The sequence below is a fragment of the Arvicola amphibius genome, chromosome 7 (assembly GCF_903992535.2).
Source record: "Arvicola amphibius chromosome 7, mArvAmp1.2, whole genome shotgun sequence".
Taxonomy (NCBI): domain Eukaryota; kingdom Metazoa; phylum Chordata; class Mammalia; order Rodentia; family Cricetidae; genus Arvicola; species Arvicola amphibius.
The window spans coordinates 709,861-720,361 of NC_052053.1; the positions used below are offsets into that span (position 1 = coordinate 709,861).

General features: G+C 34.3%; 1 protein-coding gene across 1 annotated transcript; it reads left to right on the forward strand.

The window, feature by feature from the left end:
- The first annotated feature begins 6,596 nt into the window (after positions 1 to 6,596).
- LOC119819548 (olfactory receptor 8H1-like) lies at positions 6,597 to 7,544 on the forward strand. Its single transcript, XM_038337786.1, has one exon. It carries the CDS (start codon positions 6,597 to 6,599, stop codon positions 7,542 to 7,544), a length of 948 nt encoding a protein of 315 aa, XP_038193714.1.
- The last annotated feature ends 2,957 nt before the right edge of the window (positions 7,545 to 10,501 follow it).

A 10,501-nucleotide genomic window follows, 5' to 3' on the forward strand; every position in this document is an offset into this window, starting at 1 on the left:
ATTCCAATATTGATTAGTAATGAAAAGCTACATTTAGTTAGTTTTTAAATTGTTCTGTTTTAAGCCAAGTGCAAATTTTACAACTGTTGATGTATTCAAATTACTGCTGAATTTAATCAAATTGATATATATATATATATATGTTATATATATACCTTAATTATCACTTTTAAATATTGGCTTTACTCTAGAGAAATAACAGGAAATTATTCTTATTTATATTTCTTACAATTTCTTATAATCTACAAATATTATTTTCCAATTTGCTTCTGTTTGTAATAAAAATAATTAAATTAGCATTTATTGTTTACTCATTATTTTCACCTATCTCTAATAACTAATCAGTTGTCATCCTTTATACATCTTTATATCTTAAGTTCTGAGACAAGGTGTCTCACTGCACCTGGAGCTCACCAGGACGGCTAGACTAACTGGCCAGCAATCACCAGTTTCCTTCACATCTTTAGTGTCATTAATATGTGGGTAACACACATAATCCTGGCAAAGTTTGGAACATGTATAGCGGAATCCGTACTTGATCCTGCATGCTTATATGGGAAACAATTAACAGACTGAGTAATCTCTCAGTCTTTCATATATTCGAACTTTTGATCTCAATTTATGAAACAGAATCTAAAATTTGTAGATAAATGCTAACGCCTTTATATTATTATATTATAATGAAAATAAGACTCTTTTAACTTCTTTATTATAACACAAGAACATTTTATATCGTTGCCATATAATTATAGCTGCTACTGAATTTGTAATATGTATATTTGTCCCATATTATTATTACATCTTTATACGCTCTGTTCCTTATCAAATGCTAAAATATTCTTAGGATAGCAGTAAATGTCACTATCTCATCAAAAATGTTTATTCATTATAAGCATAATTTTTAGAAAGACTGTAATATATCTGATAAAATATTGTTCTTGCTTCTTAAAATCCCTGTGTAAGTTGTTTGTGGTGTGACATGTTTGTAATACCAGCACTTACATTTGTGAGGCAGAAGGATTGTCACTCGTGTGATAACATGTTAGACAATATAAAGAGAAATAGGAAATCCACGTTCAGGGCAAGCTCATGTTTAAACACTAATCAATAATATAGCAATTGCAATAAAACAACAAGGAAATAAAACATGTTTATGATTAGATCATCATTTTGAAATATATTTGCTGGGATGAAAAGATGTTTGATCACCAGTAAAATGCTAATCACAAACCTGGCATCAAGTCTGATGCTCTTAGCTCACAGATGGAGGAATTACACTGCCATATGTTTTTTCCTAACTATCCTACGCATGAAGTGGTGAGGTCCTGCACATCTCCTACCATACACTAAAATCGAGAAACAAAAACTTCTAGTATAGATATGGGGACAGGGAATATTATGTTTTGCCAATGGGAGTTAAATATAGCCACAATAAGAATTGAAATGTGTTTGAAAATTAAAAAAAAATATATAGTCCTTGCTATATGATAATGCTGTATTACCTGAAGCAATTGATCACCAAACACCATAGCCAAGTGCCGTGCACCGCCCCCCCCCCCCACCTGTCTGCACTCTATGCACTAGAACCCAGTTTGTGAGCCTTGGGCAAGGGGCTGGAGGTTGAGGAAACACAGGCAGAGACAGACCAACACACAGACTTTCAATTGTTGGTACCAAAAGCCCGTCTTTAATAGCACCATGGAGGCTTAAATACCCTGCAGTCAATGGCCAACAGGTGAAAATCCCATCCTCTGTTCCTCTAGGCAAGGCACAGCTTCTAGTAACTTCAATTAGAAGGCTCTAGACAGGGAAGAGCAGCTGAAGGTCAGGACTCAATTAGTCCCAACAACCAAATTGGAACTTGGAATTAGATCAGAAATGGATAATGATATTCATATATGTACACACACACACACATACATACATATATGTGCGTGTATATATGTATGTATGTGTGTGTGTGTGTATATATATATATATATATATATATATACACAGAGAAATATTCTACAGATATTAGATGGAAATATCCCATTCCCATTATTTCCTAAAAAAAGGAATAAAAGAAGTCTTACAGCTATAAATGCTACATGGTATATAGACTTTCATTGTAAAGTGATCATAAGACAATTTATACTGTACCAATGAAGATATATGAGAGTACAGAAAGCATTTTGAAAACAGAAAGATTAGATTTTAGATAATAAAATGTTAACAGGAGTTAATCACTTTCATTTACTTCTTTGAACTTTGAATGTATTCTATCTTTCATGAAGACATTTGACAGGATTGTGTTGTTTTTACTTAATTTTTTCTTACTTTCTTTTTCATTTTGTTCTTTCATACAGTAAATCCAGACAGCAGTTTGCCCTTCCTCCCCTCTTCCCAGTCTCTCCCTCCCCACATCCTTTCTCCTCTTCTGTTCCAATCCACCCCCCTGCAACAAAAGAGCATCCATCCCAGGAATATCAACCCATCATGGTTTAAAAAGTTACAAAAAGACTAGTCACAAACCATCACTTCCCATTCCATTTTATATTTTTGAGAAAATTTTATTTTTATGTTTAAAAATCCATCCCTTTCACACTACTTCAAAATGTCCTATGTTGATCAGCAGGTGACCTTAAAATTATACCCCTCCTATTCTTTTAGTTTCTGTTAAAGTGTATTAAAAGTGTCACCTTAGCAGGAAAGATATCACTTTATTTTCAGGCTCCCAGACATGGCCTCCAGTACAGCAGAGGTTTGCTGCCAAGTGTGTGGGTTGTGATGTGGAACTCAGGGGAGGGGTTGTATTTGGGGACTGTCATGTCAGCTTTAGGGAGTGTTAGCTGACTGTGGTTAGTGTTTTACCTTGGGTCCCTAAAACCAGCCTTGCCTTGGTTAAAGCAAAAATCTGCTAATACAATGGGAAAGAATTTGGAGTCCAGGGAAGGGGGTGCTGTATGGGGGTGTTGGCATGACTTTAAGACAGGTACCTTTGGTCCCTAGATCTAACCACTGGTAAAGCTATTGGAGATGTAGGACAGAATAAAGGGAACAGGGAAGGTGTTGTAGTTTGGGGCTCTTGAGTGGACTTTAGAGTCTTAGCTGGCAGATGATGGTGTCTTAACTTAGGTTCCTAGGACCAGCCTGGCCTCTCATAAGCAGCTTAAGGAGGTGTGATCTGGAATATGTCGTCCAGGGAGTGGGGTTCTTTGGTCCCTAAATCCAGCCTGCCTTCAGTAGTTCTCTGCAGAAGTTGTTTACTGGAATATGGAGCAGAGGGAAGGGAATGTTGTCTGGAGTTGTTGGATGGATTTTGAGAGGTTGCAGTAGGAGTTGTCTTACCTTGGAGGACCAGAGTGGTCTCTGGTAAAGCATCCAAAGGGGTGATACAGGATATGCTCCACATTTATAGAGTTTGATTTCTTTTAGTTTTTTATTTTGTTTTGTTTTTTAATGATCTATAACTGTTGAAAAGTGAAGTCTTCATGATGGAGGTTGAGTTCTATACTTATGTGATAGTAGAAGAAAAGTAATTAGGATGTCATTATGAATTATGCTGGTTTATTAAAGTTTCAACTGCAGATTTTTCTCCAAAATTAATGACTTCACTAGACCTGAATAGCTGTCAAGGTGTCCAGTACCAGGTATAGGTTCTTTAGTGCTGAACCAATTTTAAATACAGTTCAAGAGCTTTTGATTACTGTCAAGATATATGTGCCACTAATGAATGCACACTTCTGTTTTTTTCAGCTTGTTAGTTTGCCTGTTTTATTTTGTTTTATACATTCAGTTACATTTCATTCATAGAAATCTTAGATATGTAGTACTGCTGGTTGTTTCTATTCATTAGAAACTTGCATGGAACCTTCTGGGACCATAAAACCTACTCTTCAGTGAGAAGTCATTGTGGTCAGTTTCAGCTCCGGGACTTCTGGGTCCTGTGTCTAAATGCATGGTGTCTTCAATAATAGAGACTTTTCACTTCTAGGGGAAATTGGTGACAATAAGAATTGCCTTTAATGTTCTGGGTGTCTCCTGGACAACTCTGATCAACAAGAAAAATAAATACTTCTGGTGCTTGATGTTGTACTTTTTGCAAGATGGTCTTTGACTGCTGGAAGGAATATTTTCTGTGAGATGGGAAAATTTCATTTTAAATATAAATATGTATATATATATGCTTATTTATATATAGGTTTACATATTATATACATATTTTACATAAGTTGTTAGAAGTGTGATTTCTTATGACATTTTCAGAAACTGTTGTCTCAGCCTCTTCTCTTTCTTCTGAATTTATCTTTTACACTTCTGCAATTAGAGACTGTTTTCTTCAATAGATCACTTGTACCCCCCCCCCATTTCCCTCTCTATTGTTCCTTACTGCTCCAGACCCTCAAAGGTCCCATTTCCTTTTCCTGATTTTTTTTTATTTATTCAAGTATATGTATTATCATCTGATGATTTCGATTTAAAAGATTCAGATGAGAAAGAAAATGAAGGATCGGTTTTCAGGGTCTCTGTTACCTTTCTCAACATGATCTTTTCTAGTTCCATACATTCTTCTGCAAAGTTTATGATTTTATTTTCATACAGATGAATTGTAACCCATTGTGAATATGTATCACATTTTTATTATACACTGCCAGTTGAAGAACATTTAGTTTTATTTATTTTTTATTTCATTGTATTGCCAATAGAGCTATAATAAAAATGGTTGAGCAAGTGTCTGTGTGGCATCATGTCAAACATTTAGAATATGCATGCCAAGGAGTGGTATGGCTGTCCCGGTCCAGTATTAGATGTCAGTTGGTCAGTTTAGGTTTAAGCAGTTATTTTGGTGACAGTGTATGAATGTAGCTCCTTATATCTAATTGACACCATCTCACAGTCAAACCCTGCATCTATGGCTCTTCTAACTTTTCTTCACTCTCTTCTAAAATGATCTTTGAGGTTTAAGTGCTGGAGTTGTTTTGTAAATGTATTAGTTAGACCTTGGCTCCCCAACTGTGCAATTTCATTTGGTGTAGTTTTCTGTTATGCCATTTTTTTCTGTTGCAAAGAGCAGAGAAACACACATATCAGTGCATATAGGATACATAGTCTATTGTTTTTACCTAACTATTTTAACTACACCAGAATCCATTTCTTCAACTTAAAATTTTTATTTCTGAAAAATTTACTATTTTATAATCACAGTCTCGTTGTCCAAGTAAGCACTTTTAAATTAAAAATAATTCACTCTAGCCACACTACTTTAAAATGCCCTGATATGAATAGTGTGATCTAAATACATTATAAATTTAATATCTTAATGAGCATATGAATAAATGTTATGCATCAGAAAAATAACAGTTATATTGTTCTTCTTTATAGGGCTCACAGGGAAAAACAAAACCTTTGCTGATTTTTTTCTTTGACCTCAGTCCTTGAAACCTTGCCAAGAAACCCGTTTAAGAAACCTCCCCCTGAGGATGACCATGTTACGTGATGCTCATGGCTTTATGTGATCCATCCTGGTATATGAAGTAGAGACAAAAGACTCTCTGCTCAGATTCACAATTGTTCATGGAATAAATTTGGGTCATAAATTCCATTAAACTTGATTTTGACAAAGACCTCAGGGAAATATCCAGAATAACCTAACTTATTCTGAATTTTTGAAAAATGAGTTCACAAAAAACTGGAAAAAATACTCAAAGGGAAAACAGAAGCTCTAAGACTGACAGGTTCAAATCCTTAAAGAAATTTTCCCTTTCATTTGTGAGAAAATTTGGGAGTTGAAAATTTTTAGTCAAATGCTTTTGGAAATATTTTGCCTCCAATTTTTCTACCATCTTTGCCACTCGGAGTAAGTACTTATAAGCTGTGAAGGCTTGAAGCAATTAAAATAGAGATGATTTTTAAAAATAAGTATATCATTTGGCACTTACAAAAGTAACATCAGGATTCTGGCAAATAGAATTGGTGGAAGAATGATATACCAGAAATAATTCTTATTTCAATGAAATAATTTTACTTTGAAACTGTTTTGAATTGTCAGAAAAAGTACCCCATATTTATTCATAGTTATTTGACTTATTACAGCCTATTAAAATTCTGTAAAATGTAATTAAGCTTAACTAATATTGAAAAAAGAGGAAATGATATATTAAAATTGTTTTCTACCTTGTTCATTAAATATGACATTTCATTTATATGTACTGGAATAAGGGTGTAGATAACATCTTTGGTATCTTGCATTTTTACCATGATCCTAGACTCTAATGAGTTTGTAGTAAGTTTACATAAATTAACATGACTTTTTGCATTTCATATGTTTGTAAAATAACGGGATCATATTACCACATACATGATGTTTCCTCTGTATTAAATTCATTAAAGGTAATTAATTATACTGGAACCAATTTTCTTTGAATTATAGCACATATTTTCACTTATGATATCATAATAAATTCCTCTTTGTACTTTATTTGGCAATTGATTTATTTACTGTTATGTATAACATATCGGTATAAAAGTACAATGACAAAAATACAGGAGAATTTCTATGCCATCATGAAACCAATACATTATCCTTGATTTCTAATCATTTAGGTTCATTCACTATGAACACCTGGAATCACACAAATAAATCAGACTTCATCCTCTTGGGACTGACAGAATCCAAAGAGATCCAGTTAGTCCTCTCTGTGCTGTTTCTCCTGATATACATGGTCACTGTCCTGGGGAACACAGGCATGATGCTGATTATTTGTCTAGATGTCCAGCTTCACACTCCAATGTATTTCTTCCTCATCCATCTGTCATTCCTTGACCTTAGTTACTCGACTGCCATCACACCTAAAACCTTAGAGAACCTGTTGACTTCAGCCAAGAGCATTTCCTTTATAGGATGTTTCACCCAACTGTACATTTTCATACTTTTGGCAGCTACTGAATGTTTTCTGCTTTGCTCAATGGCCTATGACCGCTACATAGCAATTAGCAAACCTTTACATTATCCAACCATTATGTCTTCACGATGCTGCCTTGCCCTGGTCACTGGATCCTACATGATTGGAACTGTGGATTCCTCTGTCACTGTGTTTGCCATGATTACACTACATTTCTGCAAGTCCAACGTCATCCATCATTTTTATTGTGACACATCTCCACTTTTATCTCTGTCCTGCAGTAATACAAATGGAGTTGAAATAATTATATTCATTTTTGCAGGTTCCACCATTTTGGGTTCCCTTATCACAATATCTGTATCCTATGTGTCCATTCTCTCTACTATTTTGAAGATCAATTCTACTTCAGGAAAGCAAAGGGCCTTCTCCACTTGTGCCTCTCACCTCCTTGGAGTCACTGTCTTTTACAGCACTCTGGTCTTTACTTATTTAAAACCAAGTAAGTCCTACTCCCTGGGAAAGGATCAGGTAGCTTCTGTGTTTTACACCATTGTGATTCCCATGCTGAACCCACTCATTTATAGTCTCAGGAACAAGGAAGTGAAAGGTGCTGTTGTTAGATTAGTGAAGAAGAGACAAGGATCCAGGAAGATAAGGTAATATTGAGAGTAAGCGGTCATCCACATTGCTTCCATCTGCATGTCAGCTTGGTGACTGTCTTATGACAACTACAGTTGATTTTGCTCTTCTATTTTTATGGGTCTTTCATACAAACATAGGTTGGGAATTCCGAGGAATGTGGTTTTAGATTTCAATTTCTTGGGTAAATTTTATGGAACAAATATTAAACATATATATCATTTTCTTTAAGGAATAATAATTTGCAACTCGAGAAAATGTGTTTCAAATTCTTAGAACAAAATTTTATATATGTATACAACATTTAGGTTAATATAATGGGAAGATATCTTGGCCAATGACTACAATTTCAGATATTACTCATTGTATAATATGAAATTTAATATCTCTTCATTCCTGACAATAAATGGACAATAAATTTAGTATCCAATATCTTTAGCAATATGAGATAAATAATAATTTAGAAAAACATGTGATAAGTTGATGGAACTAATGTACTTAAGGAACTAATAAAAATGCTATTTATTATTAATAAGAAATCATTTCTTGAAGAATATTCACTTGTGTGTTATTTACATTCAAATAATTTAATTCATAAACATGTAACTACCTTGAAAGTAGTATATTCAAAAGTTTCCAAATTTGTGTTTTGCATAAGAATTTGAAGTAGTTGTTAAGTCATAAGAAAAGTATATTGTGCTGTAATTCATAACATGACAATTTTGAAAGCATTGAAAATTTATCTTCAGAAAAGAGAGAAAATAAGTTATTGATGCTCAGAAGATCTCAGTCAATAACTGAATGTTTGTCAGTGTAGTCACAAAGAAATAAAATTTTCTCTGAACTTCTTTGCAGTATGTTCCATTGACTTGAAAGTTTTTATTTATTCATCCCTTTACCACAGCAACTGTGAAATGACTGTCTTCTCAGTGACGAGGACAAATCAGTACTTCCAACTTACGTTGCTTTAGACAGATATAGTATAAATCTATCAAGTTCAAAATCTGCACGCAGTACTGTTGCTTTTGAATATACCTATTAAACATTTGAACCCAATTGTATCCTTAGATTCTTTTTATTTATTTAATAAAAATTTACACCTACTCCCATCCTCCCATTTCCTTCCCCTCCCCTCATCCTCTGCCCTTCGCTCTCCAGTCCTAAGAGAAGTCAGGATCCCTTGCCCTGTTTTCATGGGGAGGAAAAGATCAGAGGTTGATGTCAGGTATCCTACTATCTTGTTCTCTACATTAGCTTTTGAGACAGGTTGATTTATTGAAGACAGCACTCACCTGCTGCTGGGCTGGCTGCTCAGAGCCTTCTGGAGTGTGACTATCACTGCTACCTGGCACTAGGCTTTCAGATCTGTTTTTCTGCTAGGTCTGGGACCTGAACTCGCAGCCCTATGCTTGTGTTGCAGGAACGTATCAGCTGTGTCAGCCTCCAGTTTTACATTCAAAAAAGATGACACAATAAGACATATATTTAACAATAAATTTCTATTTTCATGAATTATATGAACTTTACCAGAAATAGAATTAAATTTTTCTTCTTTTAAAATCTCTTAATATGTATGCAATGTCCCTATTTTCAGAAACGATTCCACATACTGGCTATATTATATATAAGTACTATGTAAGGTATGCATGATTTATTTTTCTTTGGATATCTGTGCTTTCTAGAATCTTTTTAATATTATAATTAGCTAATTTTGTTATTAGAAGTAGTGATTTAAAAGCATTTGTAGTTTATGCATTTACTGGTTTTTGTCATTTCTGACTCTGATTCTGTCATATAATATTTCAGGTTCTATGGCCCTTTGCTTCTTTTCCATTCACTTAATGTATGGTTTTATGTTTCTTTCATGTATGTTTGCCACACAGGTGAACAGTATCTGTAGCATTATACATAACACTGAGACACACAAATTGATTCACATAGAAAATCAGAAATAGCAATACACAAGCAAAAGACCAGTAAGGTAAAAAACAAAAATGCCCAGTCTAAACATCATGATAAAAAAAAAAAAAAACCTCTAAAAGTTTAGTTGAGCTTATTTTGTATTTGTCATCTTTTGGTGGGCATGGGACAGGCTTGTATGTATGGTTTGATGCTAATAGAAACTCTGTTACCAAAATTGAATTTTTCCTTTGAAGACAGTGTTTTTGACAGTTGAAGATAGCTTTTCATTTAATAATGAAATTTGTGCCCTTTGACCTGCTCAGATCTGGAACCCTACCTGACTTAGACATTTGTAGGAAATGTGCTTACTACTACAATCTCTGTGAGTTCATATGCACATAAGTTCTGTTGTGTCTGTAAAACCTTGTCTTCTTGATGTCTTCTATTCCCCCTGGCTCTTAAAATCTTTCTGTTTTTATTTCCATAAAGTTATCTGAACCATGACGGGAGGGATTCTGTACACGTAACAGGGACAAATCTTATTCATTGTGCTTGTATTTCTAATCCTCCAATTAAAATAGGAGTAAGTTGGAGAGACATGGATATTTCTGTGTTGGTCAAAGAATATTCTTCTCTACAGGGCGCTTAGGACTATTGTGTTCCAATTCAGTCTGTAGTGGAGGGTAAGGAAATTATAAATTATACTGTGAATAAAAGGAAATCCTATTTATATGGGTAATAGAATTGTTTAAATGTCTCAAATTTGGTTAATTTTAATTAACTATAGTCTACCCAGAAGTCTTATAGAAAGTTTCTTATGATTGTTGTATTTGGATTTGAGGGACGAAAGATTAATGCCTCTTCTTCCATAAATTTACCATCTTGCAAATTCTGGATTACTAACAAGGAATCTGACACATGGGCAGTAATTTATAGTTGATAATCATTGGATTTTTGTTCATATCTCCTAAGGGGAGGTCATTTTTTGGAGCCCTCGTGACTCCACTTGAGGACGGTATTCTCACTCAGAATTGATAAGGCAGTGGTACAATTCAAATAAAACTATGGATGCTATC

What these genes read in the sequence shown, in the direction of transcription:
- LOC119819548 (XM_038337786.1), top strand. Translation starts at nt 6,597, where the DNA reads ATGAACACCTGGAATCACACAAATAAATCAGACTTCATCCTCTTGGGA.